Here is a 26706-nt window from a genome sequence, read left to right on the forward strand (position 1 = left end):
GAGCTAACAGGCTCAATGACAAAGGACAAGTGCAGCTGGGCCCAGGGAAGACAGGCGAACACTCACGAAAAGCAAGCAAGGTGTTTCCCTTTTTTTTTTTTTTTTTTTTTAATAGAAATGCATCACCAATGTAAATATGCACACACATAATTTTAACATCATTCTTTGCTATTTAGGCTGTCTGTGCAAAGTGGAACTCCATTAGGCTATGGAGGCAAGCATTTTAGTAATAGTTTGAAATATAGTGAGTGTATGGGCAGTGAATGCAGCTCAGTAGAGCCCTGCCTAGAATGCCCAAAGTCCTGGATTCAAATATAGCATAAAATAATGATTAAAAACATAAAACTGGGGTTGGAGAGATGGCTCAGCGGTTAAGAGCACTGACTGCTCTTGCAGAGGACCCGGGTTCAATTCCCAGCACCCACATGGTGGCTACAAAACGGCTTTAACTGCAGTTCCAGGGGAATCTGACACCCTCTTCTGACCTCTGCAGCATTGCACGACAAGGGTGCACTCACATACATGCAGGCAATACACTCAATACACATAAAATTAAATTAAAAAATAAAAAATAGGCCGGGTGTGGTGGCATACGCCTTTGCAGATCTCTTTGAGTTCAAGGCCAGCCTGGTCTACATAGTGAGTTCCAGGACAGCTGGGGCTATAGGGAGACCCTGTCTCAAAAAGACCAAAATAATAAAAAATAATAATAATAATAATATTAAAAAAAGAAATTCTCTAAAAAAAAACATAAAACTGTACTTATAACGATTGGTTATTCAAGATGGTGTGCACATGGAGAGACTGAAGTAGGGCACTTGGAAAATAAAAACCACTGATTAGAACAACAGAATTAGCAGTGCCTGTAATCTAAGTGCTTAATACCCATTGAACAAGATTTGATTTTTATTTTCTATATATTGTAACTGTGAATATTTATCTCCTGTTTTCAGTCCATGCCCTTTCTATCAAAGTGGTCTTTTAAATAATTTTTAAATTTTATTTATTTTTTTTACTTTGTCTTTTTGAGACAGGGTCTCTCTGGTCTCTCTAGCTGACCTGGAACTCACTATGTAGACCAGGCTGGCCTTGATCTTTCAAATTTATTTTTATTTTATGTGTTTTGCCTGCATGTATGTAAGTGCACCACTGTGTGTGCAGTGCCTGCAGAGGCCAGAAGAGGGAATTAGAAGAACTGGAGTTAGAGAGTTGTTAGCCATGTGGGTACCTGGAACTTGAACCTGGGTTTTTTGTAAGAGTAGCAAGCACTCATAACTGCTGAGCCATTTCTCCAGTCCTCTACTTCTTTTCTTCATGCAATCTTAAATCCAAAGACAATGATGTCATCTGAAAAGTTTGCAGAATCAAGGAAGGTGGGTCATGGTACAGATAACTGGATAAAGGTCAACTCCTGCACTTCAGATAGTTAAAGCGAAAAGAAACACCGCAGATAAGCAGGAGACCTGAGTTATGTTCATTAATTGGCCAGCTGGCCTTAGGGAAAATCACCCCTTATGTGTCAGCTGACAGGTCCCCAATGTGACAGATAACCCTGGGCTTCTTAGCAGTACAAAGGTTAAATGTCAAGATAATACATACTGGGTCGATGAAAACAGATGCATTCTTCAAGAGTTAATATTTGAAAACTTTATTTTCTCAAATGAGCACCAACACAGATCGGAAATATGACAGAAACAATGCACTTTTCTCTAATACTGAATCATTATGTACAAATACCGGAAAGAGGTGAAGACAAACTATTAAAAAAACAATTGCCTTTGTTATCGAAGCAAAGTGACCTAGAAAAATGCCACCAAAGAAAATGAACACAAAAACAATCCCAAACCCAAAAACTACAGTTTGTAAACACAAGCATAAACACAGACCTGTAGTATGCAATAGTCTCTGCAGGTTGGGGAAAGAGAACCCATTCCCACCTTCACCAAATGCTCCAGGAAAAATACGGGCAGAAAAACAACAACAACAACAAAGAAGTGTAAAGAGAACAACTTCTTTCTTCTTAGATTTATCTTTTACAGTCAGTAGATTTCATGACTATACTGTAATTTAAAAATTAATCATCTTTTTTGCTCTACCTACAGGATACTATGCTTGCTCAACTGAGGCAGATTCTTTTGAATTATGAAAGCTGATTGTATTCAAGATGTGATTTGCCAGCCTCTTCCTGAATCTGAAACAATCTGACCTTAGAAACAAAAGCTGTTTACCTATAAGGTACATGTATTATGTTATTAATGTTCCTCTAACCTGAACCAGTTAACGTTTAACATGACGTGGCTCCTAAATTAACCAGAGCCTGGGGACCTGTGATTGATTGGCTCACATCAGAAGTGCAGACTTAGGCTTGATCTTTACAAACACATTTCCTTTAAGGCTGTAAAAGCTGAGCACACAAAGGAAAAGGAACAAAACTGACTACAGCTTCATGCTCTGGAAAACAAAAGCCTCGTGCTTTGCGCTGTTGGTCCACTCAGAAATGAAAACAACCAGAGAGAAAGAAGAAAAACTGTGTGTGCCCAAGGTGTAAACTGCAGTTAACTGTGTCCCCAGTAGAAAAGAGGAGGCACAATCCAGAGCGCTCACACACACGCACACCCTTAACAAGATTCCAATTTGTTGGAAGTTCTTCCAGCTACAGTGATTACTCTTGAAGCTGTCACTACTAAACTTAATTGATTTTATATTTCTTTTCTAGCCAATACTGGTGCAAGAAAATTTCAGTTCACAACCTGGTAATTTACTACAAACTCTGTTCCAGTGGGAAAAATGCAAACAGGAATTGCTTTAAAGCCTCAATCCATGTTAAAGTGATAGAGATCTTAAAAAAAAAAAAAAAAAAGAATACTGGTGATTACTGTTTCCCTTAAAATATACTTCAAAAAATGTAGAGGAAACCATAGAATTGAAAATAAAAGTGCTCTCAGGGGATCTGAGAAAACAGCACCAAATATATTATTTAAAAAATTAAATATTATTTACAAAAGTACATTTCACAAGCAACTGTTTATACATATACATATATACTTGAAAATCTTATTGATTTACCAGTTAAGATTTACTTTCTTTTATCTACATAATCTTACTATCAAAGGAGCTGGGGTGGTACTCAGACAGGCCCAGCTGAGATTACAGGCATCAAGCCTGACTATACTTGATTCTTGTCGCTCTACCCATCAGCAGCCTGGGGCTGAATATTCTGGGGGTGGGTGTGGGCTGGGCTGGGTGTACGCTAGGGTGGCCATAGCCCTATGACCTACAGTGGCACAGGGAGATGGAATGAGTGTCAGCCAGCTGGACTTCAATAGGAAGGCAGCTGGTGGCTGAGGTATAGAACTTCATGCCTTTCCCTTTCTACCTTTTCCCTTCCCTACTCCCCTGCCCAAGTTCACCAACCATCTCCAACTCCCTGAACCTATATGGGGTGAATGGACGAGGTCTTTGGTTATGCTGAGTCAAAAATTTGGCAAGGAAATGAAAGAACAAAGCGACTGAGGTCATGAGTTCATGTGTCTCTGTCACTCGGTCACAGCCTCTCTAATACTGCTGGGTGTTAGGTAGACCAGCCACGAATGGAGCTAAGGTTATAAGAAGCACTTCTGGTTTCATTGACACAAAGGGAAGCCTAATGAGTTTTGGTTCACATCCCCCTGCCAACATGCAGTTAATGGAAAACCAACACTCTGATGTCTTGCACCAACTACAGTGTCCAACACCCATTGGATGCTCAATGGACAGTCGTTCAAGAAAAAAACAGAACCAGGGTCTGACTGGAGCTTGCTCTGATCCAAGGACCCCACCCCTAAGGAAGAATAGTGGCACACTGGTCTCCTTTTCTGCCCCATGACAAGTCCAGGGCATCCCATGTTCTATACATCACCACATATCAATTTTAATTTTGAAGAAAAAACACCTACCTAGGTTTAACCACACCCCTCCTTTATTTATTTTATGAAAAGGACTCTTAACATAGCTGGGATAATTCCTGAGCAAAGGATCTAATCAAATCCATAAACGAAGGCCACTTCCTTCAGGCAGGATAAGAGGGGGCAATGCATGACTTCTGTGCTGGCAAGTCCAGCTTAAGAATGTGATAGTTGAAAAATATTGGTTGCTGAGAACTTGGGTCTGAGTGCCAGAGGATGGTTTTTCTGGAAGCAAAAACTAGATGCTTCTGGGTCTCAGTCTGCCTTGCAGTACAGTGGGGAGGTCCACTTAATCTCCAGAGCTAGGGGGCACTGGAAAGACCTGGACAAGAAGCCTTGAGGAACAGAATTCAGAATCTAGGAATACTTCTGTATTCCAGGAGAGTAGAAATCTACTGCTAAACACAGAGCTGCGCTGGCTCGTCATCCTGCCTTCACCACCAGCAGGGCAGGGCTGTGCCTGTCTGTCTCAAGTCTTCCATCCCAAGATCAGCACATGGGGACAAAAAGGCATATCCACCAGGTGCCGGCTCCCTGTGGGAATTTGGCTGCCCTGCTGCTGGGGTTTGGAAAATGTCCTGGGTTGACTGCTTTAATCTTCGTTAATCAACTTTACAGATTCTTATCTCCAGGAACTCGCTCTTTTATTAGACTTTTTTTGAGGTGAATTTTCCCATAGGATCAGCCTAGCTGGAGAATGAGATGCTGAGAATTATCAAATACACACACATTTTACCAATATTTTCTGCCTAAGATCTGAAATGAACTCAAATGACTCTCGGCCATGCACCACATACTGGCTGAATGCTGCAGAACAGACTCACAGTGTTGATTAAATGTTAACAAATTCTGTTTCCTCTCATGAGACTTACAGGGGTTTGTTCTTCCTATCGCCAACACAATGAAGCTTGGGTAGGGGTGGTGGGTGATATTGAATTTGTAACCCCTCCCCCTGCTGGACTACAATGTCAAGAGATTTCTCTCCATATAAGACATTCAGGTCTAAGAACAGAGGGCATGAGGGATGGTCCAACCAGTTCTTAAAATCTCAGATGTTTGGTTTCCCAGCTTATGACAATGGAACTGGAGCAAAACCCTGAAACACTAGAAAGACTTGTTGGTCTGCTGGAAGCTGCTACATATCCAATGAGGAAAGATGCACTCGGCCACCTGTACTGGTTCAGATCCGTTCCCCACACAATTTCTGGCAGATTCTCTTCCCCAGCAACATTACTCCTGTAGAATTGCTAACTAGCTCTCGCCTTTTATTTTTCCCTCTCCATCAGTCATTCTCCAGGAGCTCCCAGGCTACAGCCCTCCTCAACCCCCATCCCCATGCTCCTCAGTTAGTGATTTTACTGGGTTGCTGGCCAAATGGGATATTTCTCCCCTCACCTATGATGGCTAAGGAGGCAAAGGTGATTGCCCAGAAGCCAGGGGGACATTAGAGTCATCAAAACCCATTTAGGCTTTACCTAACCCCCTCTTCCAGGACATTCTCCAACTCAGCCCCAGAGCACCAGGCCCTTGCCCTGTCAGCTAGAATCAGGGCCACTTGTTCTCATCGTCCATCCTGGCACATCTGATGTGAGGACAGAAGTGTGTGGTTAGAGAATGCAGTCATGAGGTATTTGTTTTTCTTTGTCCTTTTTGACAAGTCAGTTATTTCAAGCCTGTTACCAGTCTCCAGGGGCAGTACAATTTTGTTCCTACCTCCACCCTCCTGCCCCTTCCCAACCCCCAGGACCCTGCAGTCCCCCTTTTCCCTCTTCCTCATGCCCACATGACATTGCTCTCCTGACAAGGGGCCACCAGGCCGCTCCTGTACATGCTAGGGGCCCTTTACAAGGTGGTGGGCCACCTTGCAGTCAAGGATCTGTTCTTTTCCTTATTTTGTTTTCAGTCAACACTAGAACAGAGAGAGAAGCAAGATCAACTCACAAACAGATACAAAGAGACAGAGAGACAGCGATTTAGAGGCCAGTCACCAAAAAAGATGGTGTCAGGGTGGGAGGATGTCCAGATGGCAAGGCCCTTAAATGGGTGGAACCAAGTGTTCAGTCACTGTCTCACGCTCGGGCAGAATTTCGGCTGGATGGTGCTTACATGGACACGGGATTGGCAGGTGCTGTTGGGTCAGTCCCAGCCATTGTCCTTGATCATGTGTGCGAGCTCAATGATGTATTTGCCTTCTTTGTATTTCTGGCTGCTTTCGAAAGCGTGTTCCTATGAAGCAGAGGAAGAGAAAAAACACTCGGTGAGGAGAGGAGCACAGGCGACTTCTAAGGCAGTGACTTGTAAAGCAGTGGTGTAGCTGATAACTGACAGTGCAAGCAAAGGTCAGGTTCATGCCTCAGGCTCACCACCAGTCCCACCTCAAAGACACTGTGCCCCTGTGCTTAATCACACAACTGAGGGAACACCAGGACTTCCTCAATACCAGGACAAAATTTGTTTTCGATCTTTCTTCTTTAAGTCTTTGCTCAAATGTAAGGTCTTTACCGAATACACAACTTGAAATTCCAATCTCACCCCAGCATGCCGCCGCCCTCTCTCCCTTCCAGCACCAGCCTTTGTTTTTATTCACAGTGCTTCTCACTTTCAAATATACATTATAATGCATATTTCTTGCTGTTTCCATGTCCGATGAATCAAGCCTGTTTTTCTTTCATTGCATTTCTCCAGGGAGCCACATAAACTTCATTTCAGGATGCGGAACCCACCCCTTGACCCCATACAAACTCCCTGGAAGGTTGCTCTCTAAACTTACAGCTCTGTGGGATCTCTCAATAAGCCCCACAGAAAGCCACCATGTGTAAGTGTAGGTAGGATAAGGGGCTCTCACTTGTGGTGACAGACACACAGGAACATCATGTCTCACAGTGTGAGCACTGGTCACTGGAGTCATCACATAGCTAAGTCTGAGGTACAGAAGCAGTGAACATGGGCTCTTCTGCTCGGCCTCTGAAATTAGTAGGAAACTAGACATATTGCCAGGAGGTTCTGATAATATTGGTCTGAACTGTGCCTTCTGTCTTAAGAGTTCTCAGCTTTGGTTTTCAGAAGAAGAGTTCAGAGTTTAGTATCTCGTTCTACAAAGTGCAGAGATGGCGGAGGGGAACCAAGAGAGAACAGCGAATGTGCAAACACCATACACACAACTGTGGGCTCAGCAGCAATTTCCCTTACACTTCATTATTCCCTGGCTCCAAATGTATGTGTGTGTATGTGTGTGTGTGTGTGTGTGTGTGTGTGTATACCAAAGAGGTACATGATTTGGGAATAAGATCTGCTGTGTTCCATGTTCAAAGCAGAAGTGGAAAAGGAAAAAAAAGTTAGAGAAGTTCCCCTCAGGTGTGGTGGAGCATGCCTATAATTCCAACACTTAAAAGACTGAGGCAAGAGAATTGCCCAAGAGTTCAAGGCCAGCCTAGGCTTCGTAGTGAGAGCCTGATTAGTATGTGATACTATGGTGACATCCTGCAAAAAATATGAAAGAAACACACATATGTAGAGGGGGAAAGAGAGAGAGAGGGAGACAGGGGTGGGGTGGGGAGATTTCCTATTAAGTAGAAAAGCAAACTGACCCACCCACAGTACTGGCAATGCCAACACTACATTCCAATGGAAAGAGCAGAGCTCTGTTTCTATACAAACACTCCACTGACCTCACTTCTACTTGTCAGTAAGCACCAGAAGCTTCACTTAACTGACTCCCCTCAAGCACAAAAAGGAAGGTGCTCACAGGACTATTTTGGAGGTCAGTAGATATTGAAACAGTATCAATACTGCTTCAGGATCAGGGCAGAGTTCAGCACACTGACAGGATCAATACTGGGGTCATCGGATGCTTGCCTACTGTCTTGTCTGCGTTTCTACACAGGCGAAGCTTTCCTTCCCCACATGATACAGGCACATCTCATTCTGTTCTTCCTCTACCGGCCCTCATTCACTTTGGTGTCAGTCAACAGTTCTCTATAAAGATCCTTGACAACAAGTAAAATCAGCCAACTCAGGTTTAAGTCTTGTCTCTAATTCAACATATCCTCAATAAGGCAGCCAAGAGGTTAGGAAACAGAGGACGGGGCAGATCATTCCTAACCAATCAAAACCAGAACTGTGCCTACACAGTGGTGCACACCTGTGATTCAAGCACATGGAAGGTTGAAGCAGAAGGATCAAAGTTCCAGGCCAATCTGGGTTCTTTAGCAAGACCTAACAACAACTCAGAGCCATGCCCTGCACCCCATCACCTAGAGCCAAAAGAATGGCCAAGGCCAACTTTCCCTACAAGGATCAATCAAGCCAACCACAAGGGGTGGCTGCTAAACCATCCTGGAATCAAAAAATATTCAGTGCTTTGGCATAGGGTCTCTCTATGTACCTTTGAATTTGCCATCCTCCTGCCTCAGTCTCCCAAGGGCTGAGATTACAGGTACGTGCCACCAAACTTGGCTTGGATTTCTTTCTAATGCTGAAAACTTTCAGGGAGATGTGAGAAATGGAACGTGAAGGCAATCAGTGCTGACTCTACCTGTGGCAGTTTTTATTTTTGTAATGACTGGCACGTGGTTAAATTGTATTTAAATGAATCATGCTTTTTCTGTCTGGTACCCATTTTTTTTAGAGCTTTTATTAGTTTCACAACAACGTTAACTAGCCTTGAACTCCTTCCTGATCCTTCTGCCACCATGTCCCAAAGTACTAGAATTACAGCTGCACCACCATGCCTAGCTAGCATTATACTCTTTAACATGCTCAAAACTAAGTATGAGGATGGGCCAGGTGTGGTGGAATACACATTTAATCCCAGCACTCCGGAGGCAGAGGCAGGTGGAAAGCTAGGGCTACAGGGAGACCCTGTCTCAAAAAAAGTGAAAAAAAAGCCGGGCATGGTGGCGGACGCCCGTAATCCCAGCACTTGGGAGGCAGAGGCAGGCAAATCTCTGTGAGTTCAAGGCCAGCCTGGTCTACATAGTTCCAGGACAGCTACAGGGAGTCCCAGGGTATACAGGGTGTACCCTGTCTTAAAAAGACCAAAAATAAATAAACAAATAAATAAATAAATAAATAGTAGTAATAATAACAACAACAACACAAGCTGGGCAGCTGTGGAAGCTTTGTTTTGTAGTGACCCAAACACATGCTAGAACACCTGGCTACCAGTGTATTCTGTTTGTTGGTTGGTTATTTTAGTTTTCTGAGACATAGTCTCATGTAGCCCATGCTGGTCTCTAACTGGTTCTTTAGCAGAGACTGAGAGAAAGGAGAGAACGCGTGTATATAGAGATGTAGGGTGTCTTATTCAACTGCTGTTCATTTTACTATTTTCTTTTTGGGTTTTTTAGAGGGTTTGGGGCCGGGGGTTGAGAGTCACTCATCTGGGACTATACCATCTGGGTGTCGTCTCAGATGGTTCAGAAATTGCTGTGTGACTAGGCTAGCCTGGAACTCTCAGAGAACTCTCTCTGCCTCCCCAGATGGCATTACAAGTACATGCTGCTGAACCCAGCATTTTATGTGGGGGCTGGGGAGCAGAATTCAGGTCCACTTACCGACTGAGCCATCTCCCCAGTGCTTGCCAGTTTTGTTGTTTTTGTCCTTTGTCTTTGAGACAGAGTTCCTGGCTGGCCTGGAACTCACAGCGATCGCCTGCCTCTGCCTCCTCTGAGTGCTGGGATTAAAGGCCACGTGCTACCACACCTGTCTCTCATTTTTAAAGTAGATCTTTACCTCATCCCTTACACCTTGGCAAAGAACTGTTCACTCTTCCTGGTCTTTTGTTTCATTTTGTTTTAGCCTAGGGAAACACATAAGAGCAATTCACCTGCCTCAACTTTCCAAGTACTGAGATTATAGGCATACACCAACCAGGCTTCATCAGACATACCACTAACCTCCCTCAGATCCTCATCCATAAAACAGAGTGGAAAATAGCACCCAACCTCTAGGTTGCTGTGAAGAATAAATAATGAATCCACACTGCATAGTAAGCTGGCAGGAAAAGTTATATCAGTATTATTATTAAGTCAAAATGTATGTGTACACATGTACCCACAGGAAGTGTTTCCAGAACAGGTATGGGTAAATGAGGTGGTGGGGGAACTGCTCCTCAGGTAAGTTTCCTGTCTTGGTCAAAGATAGACCCCCCACAGGGCCGAAAAATGCCAAAGAAAGCATTCTTCAAGCAGGAGGCCCTTTGCTAACCCTCCACCCTCCCAACCAAGCTCTTTTGTACTTACATATTTCCAGCCCAAAGTGGTTTTGCAGTTTTCACAGTAAATGTCTGCAACTGCATGTAGCCCTGTCAGCAACACTCGCTCTTCTGCAGGCCCACAGCCCACATTAACTCTATGCCAAAAACAGAGAGCATGGGCAGTTAGTCACGTGGATTAAACAATAGTAACCATTTTGGTTGAGCTTCTGATGAAAACTTCCTGAACAAGGCTGTGCCCAGGAAAGCCTGGTCTAAAACTAAAATGAAAAGCATGCCCCCAAAAGGTAGTCACATGGAAATATCTTAGTGGAAGCTCTCCAAGGTTGGGTTCTATGGGTCTACCAAAATAGCTCTGGGTGATAGTTTGCTTAGGGTTTAAAATTTCTTGACAAATACTTTTAATCTCAACTTTAAAAAAATTTATTACAGTCCATTGCTGAATTATTGAGGAGCACCCCACTCCCCAGCATTCTTCAAATAAAGGATGCCCCATTCAGAGACACTTACACTGAGTTAAAGAGGTATGCTCGTCCTTGACTTCCCTGGAACGACTGAAATGTAAGAAAATAAATCGGTAGTTAGCCATCCATTTCCTCTACCCATTTGGGAACCAACCCCAAATCATAAGCGTGACCTTTCATGACTGACACAGCAGAAGGAGCACTAAGCCAGGTAAGAGTCTGAGAGATGGCATGAGGGGAGAAGGAGAGGGCAGCCCCCTGGAGATAAAACAGCCCCATGGAGATGAAACCTGCCCACATGTGGACTGTGTTCACCAGTTCAGGTGAGAAGACTGGGGGGACCAGGTTGTAAAGGGAGGAAAAGTTAGTAAGAAGGAGAAAGTAACCAGGCTGGATGTGGTAGTGTACACCTGTATTATCAGCACCTGGAAGCTGGTGGCTAGAGGATCACAAGTTTAAGGCCAGCCTTGAGCTACAACAAGAGACAGGACACTATCTTTTTATTAAAAAATATTTTATTTATTATCTTTATTTTATGTGTATGTGTGTATTGCCTGCATGTAGGTAAGTGCGCCTGTGTTGTGCAATGCCCTTGGAGGGCAGAGAGGCTGTTGGATCGCCAGGAACTGGAGTTATGAACAGTTGTTACCTGCCATGTAGGTGCTGGGATTCGAAACTGGGTCTTCTGCAAGAACAGCCAGTGTTCTTAACTGCTGAGCCATCTCTCCAGCTGACAGGACACTACCTTAAAAAAAACCAAAAAATCCGGGGGTGGTTGTGCACACCTTTAATCCCAGCACTTGGGAGGTAGAAGCAGGCAGATCATTGTAAATTCAAGGCTAGCCTGGTCTACAGGGAAACCCTGTCTTAAAAAAAAAAAAAAAAGGAAACAGGCAACTAAGTACCTCTCCCCTACTAGCATTTCCTGAGAAAATTAATCTACACCACCTTTCCTGTCCTACTTGACGCTGGCCATCTGGGGCTGGCCATAGCCTTCCTATAGTGGCTAGGCATGGAAAACCAGTAGCAACACCTTTGTCTGTCCTCTAAGCTACCAGGACAAGAATGAACAATGAGACCCACGCTTATCACTCATCTCTATTCTTGCTTCTGGCAGATTCAACTGCCACAGAACTTACGATCCTAAGTGGGATCCTGGAGCTCCCCTTCTGAAGTCTCATTTTAACCACAAAGCTTTAATAGTAGCATCTGTCTTCTGGATGGAGAGTGGCAGGGAACAGGACAGACAGGAGCCAGAGCCTGCTATACAATCTGGCATCTACCTCCATTAGCACAGGCTCTATCCATGTTCCCCTCCTCTGGTTTCACTGAGCTGTCTGGTTGACATGAACCAGCCATGTTCTGCATTGCTGACTGCATTTTTAATGTGGTATGACAATTGTATCCGAATTTAACTTCCTAGTGTGCTCTGAAACACACCAGTCTAAAAACAGACAAGCAAACAAGGGACTCTGAAGAAATCTGGGGTGGCTGGTCAACAGCTGACTAGAAGGTGCAAGCACTAGACAGGACACAGGTCACTGTGCATAAGGAAGTCATTTTGTCAGAAGTGTGGGTCCTCAGAGGTCGGTACCTCTGGCCACAGAGAAAGGCAGAATTCCTGTGGAAAAGCTACCCCTGGAACAGCTGGATTGCTGGTTGCCTACAACTTCTGAATGCACCGATGCCTTCCAGCCCAGGTGCAGCTGCAAGGAAGAAGCAGATGTTCCCCAGCTGCTGCCCAGACATGAACCAAGTTTTTTTTTTGGGGGGGGGGGTCTCAAAACATCCCATAGGACCTCCCAGGCACAACCATGCTGCTCTGAGTGTCACAGTCTCAAAACCTGGAGTAGAGAGGCCCACACCAAGCATTTCAACAAGATAGTGTCCCAGTGACACAGGCCTAAATTTTGGACAGTGTTAGTTCAACCTTGGAGCACAGATACCACGTGGATTCCAGGAGAGGAAAATCTTGAGTACCCAGTGCCCTGAATACCTTTCCAGCCTCCTCTTCTTGCTACTTCCCCACTGTGCCCTTTGCTATAGTCAAACTACATCAATGATCACATTTCACCCAGGCTGCTCCCTCTGCCCTGGAGGCCCTTCCTGCCACCTGATCAACTCAGGTTAGCTTTCTCTGTCTTAACCAGGAAGAAGCCCCATCAACACCCATGTTCTAGACTCTCCTTATTGGCTGTGCTTTACTTTTTCTTAGCTTTCCACATCTGAATTTAAACTGTTTATCAAACTCCTTCACTGTGCTCTGAGCATAGAAGGTACAGTTCACTTCTTTAGATTATCTCTGAACACTCACAACTGTGTGAATCTGGCACATAGTATTTATTATTTTATTTTAAAGATTTTATTTATTTTTTGTATGTATGACTGTTTTGCCTACATGTATGAAAGTGCATCCATGCATACAATGCCACAGAGGCCAGAAGAGGCATCAACTCCCCTGGAACTGGAGTTATAGAAGGTTGTTAGCCCCCATGTGGGTGCTGGGAACCAAATCCGGGTCCTCTCCAAGAACAGCCAGTGCTCTTAACTGGTGAACCATCTCTCTAGCCCCCACTGTTTTATTCTAAAGACAGGGTTCACTATGTAATCCAGGCTGGCCTTAAACTCCAAGGAATTCTTCCTTTGCCTCCTGAATGCTGGGATCAGACATATGTATGATCTGTCACAACTAGCTCAGTTGGCATATATTAACTACTTATTACAGGAACACTTGCTGCTCTTCCAGAGGACCCAGGTTTGATTCCCAGCACCCACACAGCAGCTAACAACCATCTGTGACTACAATTCCAAAGGATCCAACTCCCTCTTCTGGCCCCCTTGGGCACTGCACAATGTGGGTACACTTACACACATGCAGGCAATACATGCATATACATAAAAAAAAAAAAAAAAAAAACCCGGCATGGTAGCACACACCTTTAATCCCAGCATTTGGTAGGCAGAGGCAGGCAGATCTCTGTGAGTTCAAGGCCAGCCTGGTCTACATAGTGAGTTCCAGGACAGCTGGGGCTACAGGAAGACCCTGTCTCAAAAAGACCTCCCAAAAATAATAAATAAAAAAGTTTTTTTAAAAATTAACAAAATTTTTTAAAAAGTTGCTTCTACTTTTTTTTTTGGCTTTAAATCCTAGTGAGGTATAACCGACATAATAAATTGTACATTACATACACTACTGGATAGCTGTATACCTATGAGGCCAACACCATGATCAATACTATGGAGCACCAGATCTGGTGGTGTTGGTCTCTACATGATGAGACCTTGTCTTAGAAAACAAAAACAATAAACAAACAAGCAAAAAAAAAAAAAAAAAAAAAAAAAAAAAGAGAAGAAGAAAAGATTACTGATTATTCAGCATGCTGAAAGCTTTCCTCATGCCCCTGAGCCCAGCCTTGTGTCCCCTCCACTCCCCTTTATCAAGTATAGCTCCACAGGCAATCACAGCTTTCTATCGCTCATCTGCAGTTTACAAATGAAATCATATACCAGGCAATATTATTTGTCTGGATTATTTCACTCAGCATACTTTAAAAATATTTTAAGGGGCTAGATGATGGTTCAGTGTGTTAAAGAGCCCTGCTGCTCTTGCAGAGGACCTGGGTTTGGTTCCCAGCACCCACAACTGTCAGCAACTCCAGTTCCAGGGGACTAATGTCCTCTTCTGAATTCCATGGGCAATGTATGCACAGGTGCATTTACATATGTGCAGGAAAAATATTTATAACACAAAATAAATTTCTAAAGAGAAATTTTAATATTTTAAAATATTTATTATTTATTTATGTGTATATGTGCATGTTTGTGAACATGTGTGCTGGTGCCCATGGAGGCCAGAAGGGAGCACTGGATCCACTGGAGTACAGGATTTTGTGAGATGCCTGATGTGGGTTCTGGGAATGGAATCTGGGTCCTCTGCAATAGCAGCCAATGCTCTTAACTGCTGAGCCATCTCTCTAGCCCTGAGAACTTAAATTGTTTATTTCTCTTAAATTCTTTATCTTTATTTTAAAATTTATGTGTAGGTGTATAAGTACCTGCATTTGTGCATGAGCCTGTGCCAGCGGAGGCCAGAAAGAGACACTGGATCCCCAGAGCTAGAGTTATAGGCAGTTGTGAGCCACCATAAGAATGCTGGGAACTGAACCGAGTCCCCTACAAGAGAAGCCAGCACTCTTAATCACCAGGCCACCTCTCGAGTCCTCAGCATACTTCTTTTAAGGTTCTCATGTATCCCAGGCTTGCCTCAAACTCACCTTGATCTCCTGCCTCCACCTTTCAGGTGCTGAGATTACAGGCATGTGACACTATGCTCATCTGTTTCCATGATTTTACATTTAAAAATGATCAGACGGAAGTCAGGGCTTGATGGTGCATGCCTTTGGTCCCAGCACTTGGGAGGCAGAGGCAGCAGATCTCTGAGTTCCAGTCCAGCCTGGTCTACATAGTGAGTTCCAGGCCAGCCGGGGCTACAGGGAGACCCTGCCTCAAAAAGACCAAAAAAAAAAAAAGGGAAATAAGAGGGCAAAAACAACTAAAATTCATTATATAAATATATGAAACAATCAAAACAATGAAATGATCATGTGAAATCACTGCTTATATAAAAAGCATATTCAATCACATCTCACTGTCAATAAAGTAAGATTAAAAACAATTTTATATTTTTCTCCCATACCTTAAGGTTATGTATAAAATTCTTTTGTTTATAATATGCACATCGCACAGCAGTATGTACATTAAGTATATGCTCTGGCATTGTGCTGATAGGAGGAGAACCCATCTGCTCCAGGGCGCTACCTACGAGTAACCTCCTCGAGCCTGACACAGATTTGAATTCCTAGAGAGCAGGGCTGAGGAGAGGTGCATGGCAGGGGAGAGAATCGCCAGCTGGGGCCAAAAGCACCTCATAGGCCAGTACAGTTCCTCCAGGTCTATTTGATGAGTGTGCTGGCAGAAGCCCATGCCCTGTCAAAGGTGCTGGACACAAGCAGAGCTGTCCTAATGACAATACCCCCTCAGGTACCCCTGAGAAACAGTGTCTACCAACCCGTTTCCTCAGCCTGGCACTCAGAACTAGCTGAATTTTCTGAGGCAGAAGTCTGGAAGCTCCTCTACCACGGCTTCCACCCTGGGGGCCCTGCCAACTCATTTATGATGGGGAAAACAGCCACTGAGAACAGGCATCTTGCAAAATGACACAGACAAGAATAGCCCCGGCTAGGTCGCTATATCCTGTGGGGCCCAGCCCAGCCTAGTACAACCTGGCACAGCCTGGTGTTCCCTTGAGTGAGGGTGGTACTGAAGGTGGGGAAGACTGAAAGGAAGTTAAGGAAGTAATTAAAATGAGGCAAACAGAATTCAGACCAGGAGATGCCAAACAGACTGTCAGACACATTTGTTTGCTGTCATTACTGCCAGGCAACAAGGCAGTTCTTTTCCATGTTGTATATCAACCAAGGCTGCTGTGCAAGCCTCCAAGAAAGGTTCTTTGTTTTGTTTTGTTTTTAAGCCCTACAAAACTCTTCTTCTAGCCTTTAAATAAAGTACAGTAATAGTTGCAGGCCCAGCCCTTCCAGCCAGCTCAAAGGAATGGAAAGGGCTTCTGGATTTCCTGTTTAGTAGCCAAAACCACTCATTTCTGGCCCCTTTGAACGTCTGGAAGGCAGCAACTCCTATTAAAAGTTGGGAGAACCATTGAAGCTGGGCGTGGTAGTGCACGCCTGTAATTTGAGTACTTACAAGGGTTGAGGCAGGAAGAATGCAAGTTCAAGGCCAGCCTAAGCTACAAAACAAGATCATCTCAAAAAAAATTAATTTAAAAAGGGCTCTGGGCTTGGTGGTGTACACTTGTAAAGCCAGCACTGAGAACGAGAGACACAGAGAGGTGAGGGGAGCTGCTGCAACAGCTGAAAACTTGATGATCTCTCGTCTATGTGGGGCGTTCGGGTCTAGTTAGACACCACAAGATTCGGGTTCAAATTCTGACCTTGAAGAAAGCACCTCTCTGGGTTCTCACACCTTTGTCCTCAGTAAATGGAAATCATACTTCACAGGAAGTTAAGAAGAGTTGGTAAAACAGGGAGAAAGAACCCAGACTGAAAAGCTTCCTACCGTGCTTCAAGGCTTTCCCGGAGCTTGGAGAAGAGATGAAAGGTCTGATTTCTTTTCTTTGGTGACTTTGATCTCCCTCTTTCTCTCCACTATGACAAAAGGCAAAGCTTCCTGTCTTTGTAATTCAGTGTCATCATAAAAATGGAGACGGATAGATGAGTTCAAGGATAGCCTGGTCTACGCTGTAAGTTCCAGGCCAGCCAAGGCCACATAGTAAGAGTCTATCTTTAAAAAAATAGGAATGAGGCTGAAGGCCCCCTTCCTACCCCAGATACTTTCCAGCCACAATTATCTGTTCCCACCCTGGAAATCCCTTGCTTCTTCAACCTACTGTTCATATGCACATCACTAACCGCATGGGCTTCAAAGAGTTAGACTGCCAGGACTTGAATCCTGGCTTAGCCATAATGGCTAACCTGAGAGAGCCAAATCGTTTCTTTGAGCCTCACTTTCCTGATCTCTTCAATGGGTATTCTGAAGTAGTAGTCTCACCTAAAGCAGATTTGCATAAATTAAGTTAAAGAACTATGAAAGTGTTTCATAAACTTCGAGACTATATTTTGTTGTTAGAATTTGTTTCTGGTGGGCTGATGCATGGTTCCATTTAACATTCTTCAGACCCTGGGTTCATTCCCCAGTAGCACAGGCCTGTAAATTCCAGCTACCATTTTCAGGTTGAGGTGGGCTGATGACAAGTGTGAGGGCTGCCAGGGTTACAGGGTGAGTTCAAGGCCAGTATGAGTACTTGATGAGACCCTGCCCTGAGGAGTGCTTGCCTAACATGTGAGACTCTAGGTTCCATCCCTACTACTGAAAAAATAAAGATTTCGTTTTTCATAATTTGTTTCTATTAGGCAACTATAAAAAAACTTACTGCATTCTTTCATAGTGCATAAGATGCTACACAGTTATACTGGGTGTAGTAGCACATCCATGAAAATCCCGGAACCCAGGAGGCTAAGGCAGGACAATGGGAAAGGTCAAGGGCAACTAGGTTACAGAGTGAGACACCATCTCAAAACAAAACCCACAACTTATTGGCACAAATGTGTTTTAGTTGCTATTATTTTCTCCACTTGGTATAGGGGATTGAACCCAGGGTATTTTAAGCACTCTACTACTATGTTAAGTCTCTAACTTTTGTTTAGGCAAAAGAGTTAAGATTTTCTTTTTAAATTTTAAATAATTTAAATTTTTTTATGTGTATAAGTATGTATGTGCACCATGTATGTGTAGTGCCTGGAGAGGACAAAAGAGGACATTACACTTCCTGGGACTGGCATTATATAGGTGGCTGTGAGCTGCCATGTGGGTGCTGGGAATTGAACCATGGTATATTGTAAGAGCTCTTAACCACTGAACTCTCTCTCCGGAACCTCCCCGCCCCCATACTTTTTATTTGTAAAGACAGTTTCACCACATGTGGTGGCACACGCCTTTAATCCCAGCACTTGGGAGGCAGAGGCAAGAGGATTTCTGTGAGTTTGAGGCCAGCCTGATCTACAAAGTGAGTTCAGGCCAGCTGGGGCTACAGGGAGACCTTGTCTCAGAAAGACAAAAAGAAAAAGTTTTCACTATGTAGCTCTGATTGGCCTGGAACTCCCTATGGGGATCACATTGGCCTCAAACTCAGAGACCTACCTGTCTCTGCTGAGATTAGAGGCATGCACCATTCTGCCCAGCCCAGTCCCTAGTTTTTATTTGTGTGTGTGTGTGTGTCTGTCTGTCTGTCTGTCTGTCTGTCTGTCTGTGTCTATCTGTGATATGCAAGCAAAGGCAAGCAAATCTCTGTGAGACTGAGGCCAACCTGGTCTCCTTAGTGAGCTCCAGACCAGCTAGAGCTATAGGGAGATTCTGTCCAACAACAAAAATCTTTTGAGACCTAATTTCCATTTCCAGCATCCTTTAAGCGGTATAGTCAAAAGTTTGTGCAACCATCACCACTATCTAATTCTAGAATATTCTCACATTCCGAAAAAGAAATCTCATACAACTAGCAGTCATTCTTTCTCTCTGTTGTTCCCAGACTCTGGCAGCCTCTATGCAGTCTCCTGTCTCTACAGATCTGCACAAGGCACTATACATTTTAAGAGATGGTTAAGACTGACCTCCTTTTGGGAAGGTAGCAGAAGTGTTTAGGTAGAGGTACAAGAGGATCAGTAAGACCTTTTCCTTTGGGATTTTGGCTGACACTGCCCACCACCCAGAAGGAAAAAATCCAAGGGATGTGGTGTGTTGAGGGAACAGGTCAGATCAGTTCTTTTCCCATTATTCCCTCTCATTCTTCTGTCTGCCTGTGGTTAGGCCTTGTGTGTGTGTGGGGGGGGGGGGGTCAGGGCTACAACAAGTCATATGCTTCATTGCAAAGGGTTGAAACCCAAGCAAAAAAGCACTAGATCCTACCTGAAGCATGTGGAAAAGTGAGAAAGAAGAGTGGTAATGATAGAAACTTCCAGAATCAGAACACCAGAGCAATTTAAAGAAACTGAATGTTTAGCTAAGAGGAAATAAAGGGGATTTCTTCCATCATCTCTACAACAAGAGCAAGAGGAAATAGACTTACATAGAAACAGGGAGACTTGGTTAATTATAAAGGAATTTCCTGACTGTAATTTCCAGGTCACCAGGAAAGACTGGAATAAAACAAAGCCACTTGTGTACCTTCATAATTTACCAAAAGTTTTCACATATTGATCTAGAAACCTTTGAGGTAGTAAAGTCTGGTGTCATGGTGCATACTTGAAATCCCAGCACTTGGGAGGCAAAGGCAGGAGGATTGCAAAAGGTTTGGGGCCAGCCTGGTCTATATGTGATTATCAGGTGAGCCAGAGATACACAGGGAAACCCTGTCTCAAACAGAAAGAAAGGAAAGGGGAAAGGACTCAAACCTCTGCAGATGGTTTTCTCCATCCCCTCTTCCTGGGCCTTTGGCCTATGGTAGGTCTCATTCACCCTCACATTCCCTAAGTACACAGAGGGAGGGACAGGGAAGAAACTGGCTCTAAAGGAGTAAATATCTGCTGTGCAGAAATCATAACATTTCAAGGGCATGGGAGGATTCAGAATCCCTGGATTTTCAAAAGCAAAAGATGGTAAAGGGGCTTAGGTGCCCTACTTTGTTGCTGAAAGGGAAAGAGTATGGGATCTAACTCTCATGATCAGTTCTTTCACTTAATTCCCTTCCTGTGGGCCTGAATGAACTGTGGTTCCAAGGCTGGGCTTAGGGACAGACGTGCTCCTGGCTCCCCACCATACCATGTCTGCCTGATGTTTGGTGTGCAGTTTCAGTACCTGGAAGGCCTTGGACCAGTCCTAACTAGCTGCACTTCCCTGGGCAAGTCACTTCATCTTTCTGAGCCTCAGAGACCCATACTGTGAAAGGGACAATGCTTATTCCATACTATGCTAGTCTAGTGGGATGTTGTGATGATTAAGTGGATGTGTATATAAGGCACACAGCCTGGCTCATAAAAAGTACTTAATAAATGTTTGTTTCCTTTCATACAACTATACCTCTCAGGGAGCTCACAACTGGTCTGGAGAGTTTGTCCAACAGGTCTCCCAACTCCCTACCAATTCCTGCTTGAGCTACAGACCCCATAGGCTCTTCTCCAGCTGTCCTAGGGCTTCAGAAGGTCTTGGGCACTGGTTGTTCTCTGATGAACAGAGAACAGGATAAGTCTCTTGAGTTTATGGCAGTGGGTTTGGGTGGCAGATGCCAACATAAACATGCAGCCAATGAGAAAAACAGGTGCTGCCAGCTCACAACAGCCTGTGTTTCTTCCTCCCTCTCCACAGAGGAGTAAGGTTGGCAAACATATTCTTCAGCAGGAAGGATAGAGGACGCCCATAATCAAACACCCTGTCCTCCAAGACTAAGGCTGGCAAGTCATCCTCACAAGGTCAGCACTTGGGAGGCTGACATTTTTTGAATTGGTGGAGTGAGGATGTTAGTGGCAGACAGCCATTAACAGCTGGGCTCGCCGCAGTACAAATATAAAGCTAAAACACTAAGAGGGCTTCCATGTTGGAGCTCAAATTTCTCTCAAAGCTGTCAGGCTTTTGAAAACAATTCTGAGCTGCTAATTTTTTTTGGGGGGGGGGTCTTTTATTTGAGACAGGGTCTCCCTGTAGTGCCAGCTGGCCTGGAACTCACTATGTAGACCAGGCTGGCCTGGAACTCAAGATCCAACTGCCTCTGCCTCTTGAGTGCTGGGATTAAAGGCGTGTGCCACCAGGTTCCTGAGTTGCTAATTTTTTTTAAAAAAGGTTAAGTTAATACAGTTAATGATGCCCTCTTCATACCAGCCTCTTGGCTGATAGTTCAGTCTGCATGACTATTCTCAAGAGTCAATGGGGCACTAGAAAATGAAATGTCCTTCTAAAGCGGTCAAAAACCTACAGACTCCCTAAAACAATAAGTTCTTCTTTGTAACCTGTTTAGACAAAAAGGCCAGAGAAAGCTGCTTTCAAGGTGGAAGCCAAATGCTATAGAAGGAGCTGCTTTCTAAATATTTTCTAATAACTGGATAAAGTTTATAAATGAAATTGAAATCATTCATTAAAATATATTGGAGGGCTGGTGAGATGGCTCAGCAGGTTAAGATGTAACGGTCAAGTCTGACCTGAGTTCCATCTCTGGAACCCACATGATAGAATCAACTCTCCCAAGTTGACTTTTATATGCATACTAACACACACACACACACACACACACACACACGGGTGTGAAATTGTGGAACTGGAGAGATATGGCTCATTGGTTAAGAGTACTGGCTGCTCTTGCAGAAAACCTGGGTTTGAATCCCAGCACCCACATGGTGGCTAACAACCGTCTATAACTATAGTTCCAGGGGATCTGACGCCTTCTTCTGACCTCCATAGACAGTGCATGACACAGGTGCACTTACACCTGTAATGCAGGCAATACATTCAAACACATAAATAAAAATAAATATTTAAAAAATTATAGAAATTGTGAATTAACAATAATGGCAGGCCGAGTGTAGTAGCATACACCTTCAAGCCCAGAAAAGGCAAGCAGATCTCCACGAGTTCAAGGCCAGTCTGGTCTACATAGGAGTTCCAGGCCAGCCAGGCATGGTAGCACATGCCTTTAATCTCAGCACTTAGGTGGCAGAGGCATGCAAATCTCTGTGATTGAGGCCAGCCTGGTTTGCACTACATAGCAAGTTCCAGGCCAGCTGGGGCTACAGGAAGACCTTGTCTCAAAAGCAAAACAAAACAAAATCAAAACAGAAAACAAAAAAAGTAGCTGAGAGATGGCTCCGTTTAAGAGCACTAGGTGTTCCTGTAGAGAACCGGGGTTCAGTTCCCAGCACCCACATGGCAGCTAACAACAGTCCATATCCCCAGTTCCAAGGAACCCAACACCCTCTTCTAGCTTCTGTGGGCACTACACACATGTGGTACACTTACATACATGCATACACATAAAATATATAAATACTATGTAAACCAGGCTGGCCTTGAACTGCCTCTGCTGGGATTAAAAGCGTGTGCCATCATGCCTGGCTCAAAACAAAATTCAAAAAAAAATTTTTTATTTTTATTTTTATTTATTTATTTATTTTTTGGTCTTTTTGAGACAGGGTCTCCCTGTAGCCCCAGCTGTCCTGGAACTCACTATGTAGACCAGGCTGCCCTTGAACTCACAGAGATCCACCTGCCTCTGCCTCCCAAGTGCTGGGATTAAAGGACTGCGCCACTACACCTGGCCCTATTATTTTTATTTTATGTGTGTGCGTGTATTTCCTGCATGTAGGTAAGTGCACCCATGTCGTGCAATGCCTATGGAGGACAAAAGAGGCTGTCGGATCCTCTGGAACTGGAGTTGCGGACAGTTATTAGCTGCCATGTGGGTTCTGGGATTCAAACCTGGGTCTTCTGCAAGAATAGTCAGTGTTCTTAACCACTAAGCCATCTCGCCATCTCTCCAGCCCCATCAAATGGTTAGCCAGGTGTGGTGGCGCACGTCTTTAATCCCAGCACTGGGGAGGCAGAGGCAGGTAGATCTCTGTGAGTTCAAGGCTGGCCTGGTCTACATAGTGAGTTCCAGGACAGCTGGGAGCTACAGAGAGACCCTGTCTCAAAAAAGATGCCCCCCCCCCAAAAAACCCGGTAATGTCTCACATTAATATGGTACAAGTATGCTAGCCAATTCAACTCTAAAATTGGGAGAGAATGAAGATGGATAACAAGGATATATCCAAGTGTACATAGTGCACACAGCGCATTAATTCACCTCCAAAACAACAGAACAAGCACATAAGTCCAGAGCTGCTGAAGGAAGCTCCCCAGTTTTGCACAGCTTATATAAGTCAAGGTCAGGATATAAGCCCAAGGCTTCTGACTTCAGGTTCCAAGATTCCCCTAGGAAGTATTCTCTAGGAAAAGCTGTCTCTTTACTAAAGAAGGATAGGTCAATCTGTCAGAATAATGAAAATCTCATAGGCCATTCGAATGTCTCTGCTCTGACTCCATATTTACTTAGCAACTGTCTAAATTTAATTCTTTAGCTCAAGTAGGTTTACCTTGGAGGAAGATAGCACACTATTCAAGCCTTCAGGATTAAGTGCTCTACTGTAAATTAACGAATTTGAATTCTGGCTTACCAATGAGCTTCCTATGAGTTGTAGCACAGTGAACCACTTCACTGGAGTTTGGTTACTCTTGAGTGAAAAAGCAAAACAAAAACAACTTGATTTGTGGACCTACGATGTTTGAGATTGACTGAGAACCACCCAGGGATTGGTCTGTGTCCCCAACTAAAAACAGCTTTTCTAGCTCACTACTGAATAGTTATTTCATAATCTTTGAAATAAATTAGTGAAAGCAAAGAAGTTAGCTTTTAGCTAAAAAGTTCTTTAAAAATCCTTTCTTTGGCACCTGGACTTCAAGGCGAAAAGATCAGAAGACAGCTTGGAGAAGGACTCAGAAAACGTCTAAGTGGTCGCAGTCCTTGAAATGGTGCACTGGGCTGCACCCTGGGCTCACTGCAAGACCTCCAAACACAGGACTTTCTCTTTCTATTTCATAGACTCACATGGCTCTTGCCCACATTTCAACCAAATCTCTCAACACTTTCTGGAAGAACTGACTACCTTCTGAGGAAGTCCATTCTGCTGCCAATCAATCTGACAGTGCCAAATTCCTTAAACCAGCTGAGTGAGCTCTGTTTCCTTACAGCTGCCTGAATTTTCTAGTTTTAGACCCTTTGGTGCTTCAACTCTTTGGGCTGTAGATTTAAAGCACTTATCTTGCCTGCCTCAAGTTTTCCACCTAGGGGCCAAACATTCATTAGTTTGGTATAATGAAAAAATTATATAAATGGTGGTCTCCTATGAGTGTTAGGGCCTTGTGACACAATAGCCATCTGGGTTTGTGTAAGTACTCTGATGTTTGTACAAGGGTGAAACCGCCTAGGGACACATTTCTCAGAATACATTGCTAGCACATGACTGTTTTTAGGTAGTTCTGGCACTTTGTCAAGAGCTTCGTGTGTCTCTGGTCTCAAGTTCCTCATCTGTGCAATGGGATGACAATATCCACTTTCCTTCAAACACTCCCTTTCCATTTCTGTATGTGGTATGGCTTTAGATCTGCCTGCCCATGCTCTGGGCTTCCTCCCTAAATGCTTGATGATTCTTCTTCCTCTTCCTCCTCCTCCTCCCCTCCCCCCTCCTCCTTGGTCTTTTTGAGACAGGGTCTCCCTGTAGCCCCAGCTGACCCCTCCTCCTCCTCCAAGGCCTTACTTACAACAACTAATTGGGCTTCAGGTTGGTTATATGAAGGAGACTTTAGCTGGGTGTGGTGGTGCAGGCCCTTAATCCCAGCACCCAGGACACAGAGGCACGCTGCTCTCTGAGATCGAGGCCAGCAGTGTCTTCTCAGTAAGTTCCAGACCAGCTGGGGCTACAGGGAGAGCCTGTATCAACAAAACAAAACAACTAAAGAAGGCTGATTTAATGTGCTCCCTCCTGCTGTGGCAATTGTCCAGCTCGAGGCATATTAAAAAATTCTCCCCTTTAGTGTCTAGACTCACATACCTTCAGGGACTACATTGGATGATGCAGATATGAAGTCAGATATATTACTTAAAAGAGTCATGACCAGCACTTGAGAGAGAAGCTGAGGCAGAGGGACTGCCATTAGTTGCAGTGAATTCCAATGCTATGAAATGAAATTCTGCCTCAAAAAAGAGGGGTGGGAGCCGTGTGTGCCAGGTATGGTGGCACATGCCTTTAATCCCAGCAGAAGCAGGCAGGATCTCTGTGAGTTCGAGGCCAGCCTGGCTACATAGTGAGTTCCAGGCCAGCTAGGGCTACAGGGAGACCCTGTCTCAAAAAAAGAGGGATGGAGAACCATGACAGTAGGAGCCCCAGTGTGGACTTAAGCCACAGGTAGAGAGCTCTCAAGGATACCAGATTTGCGCATAAGGTGCTTGCCAAAGGGCATAAGTCACACATTGGTCATTCCTGGTATTCCTGGTTCCCCAGAAGCAGAACCTAACTGGGTCAGAATAAGCGGCTTGGGTAAAGCCACCCCAACCAGGCAAGGCTTGATAATCTGCCTTTAACTAGGATGGTGTCCCTGATGTTCTGATCTGAGATTGCATCATCTATGAAATGGTGGAGCTGAGCAAGGTCTCTTAACAAAGTGAATATTCTGAGTCTATGTTCTCCAGAGAACTGCCACCTCACACACTAAAGGAATACTTCTGACTCAGAGTTAAGACCACTTCGCTCAAATTTCCTGATTATGTGTGTGAAAACTGGGTTTTTGCTACTCATTGGCTGACATACTGTACCTAGCCGGGCATGGTGGCACACGCCTTTAATCCCAGCACCTGGGAGGAACAGGCAAGTAGATATCTGTGAGTTCAAGTCAGCTGACAAAAAGACAAAATGACAAAAAAAAAGAAAAAAAAAGAATTCATCCCTTAGGATGAAGAAAATTAAATCCTATCACATATTAAGATGCTCAACCCTCTTCTGAGCCAACATGAAAGAATTGGGCTCGTTGTACATTTCTAAGTACTGGAAAATCATTTCCTGATTAAAAAAAAATGTGCCAATCTCGTCTATGATAGTAAAAGAACTATCATATCACTGAGGAGGACAGTGTTTACATGGCCAATAATGAGATGGCTCAACATAATGAGATGTACAACATATGAGTCCTCTATGAGCTCAAAGCATGCAAGACCTGCTGGCTACTATGGAGGATAGAGCTAGCTTCAGGGCTAGTCTTCCCTGAAGATGCTTACAAGCTGGCTAAGCAGGCAACAGAACTAAAATACATAAAAACAGTCTAATTCACTGAAACACACCTAAAGCTGTTAAAGGAGTTTAGAGAAGATGGCTTGCCTGGAGAGACCGAAGTGCTATCTGAAGTGCTATCTGAAGTGCTATCTGGAGCTGTTCACCAAAGGCTTTCCTCAGAGAGGGAGAGGAATATAAGTTGAAGAGGCTCAGAAGCCTTGAAATCAGAAGCCCAGGCAACGTGCCCTGTCCATAGCGGCTGCAACAACTAAAGGACTCTTCTGCCTGTTGTACGCCCATCTCTTTTGTAAAGAACAATAATATCAAGAAACCAGCAGTGGTCCAAACAGGTGTCTAAGACATAATAAAAAACAATTTTTGAGATAGGATAGTATAGCATAGAGGTAGGCCCTAAACTAGTAGACCCTCCTGCCTTGACCACCTGAGTGCCAAGAGTAGAGGTATGAGCCACCATGCCCCACAAAATAAGACATCTTGTTTTCCAGTTTTATGGCCTTGGGGAATTGTCCTAAGTACTTTTTCACATACAAAAAATTTACTTATTCACTTCTTGTTGTGTGTACACACTTGTGCATGCCTGGTATGCATGTAGAGGTCAGAGGACAATTTTCAGGAGTTGCTTCGTTCCTTCCACTATGTGAGTTACA

The 26706-nt window shown here is 44.1% G+C and overlaps 1 protein-coding gene across 1 annotated transcript in view; it reads right to left on the reverse strand.

Annotated features, from left to right (window-relative positions):
- Nucleotides 1-1632: 1632 nt before the first annotated feature.
- Ypel2 (yippee like 2) overlaps nt 1633-26706 on the reverse strand; it is a 69895-nt gene continuing 44821 nt past the window's right edge. Inside the window, exons 3-5 of the mRNA XM_008842670.3 lie at nt 10669-10712; nt 10187-10295; nt 1633-6170 (exon numbers count right to left, since the gene is read on the reverse strand). Coding sequence (XP_008840892.1) covers nt 6081-6170; nt 10187-10295; nt 10669-10712 — 243 coding nt within the window. The 3' untranslated portion in view covers nt 1633-6080. The remainder of the gene's footprint in view (nt 6171-10186; nt 10296-10668; nt 10713-26706) is intronic.

The sequence above is a fragment of the Nannospalax galili genome, unplaced genomic scaffold, assembly GCF_000622305.1.
Source record: "Nannospalax galili isolate Female #2095 unplaced genomic scaffold, S.galili_v1.0 scaffold879, whole genome shotgun sequence".
In the NCBI taxonomy this organism is placed as follows: domain Eukaryota; kingdom Metazoa; phylum Chordata; class Mammalia; order Rodentia; family Spalacidae; genus Nannospalax; species Nannospalax galili.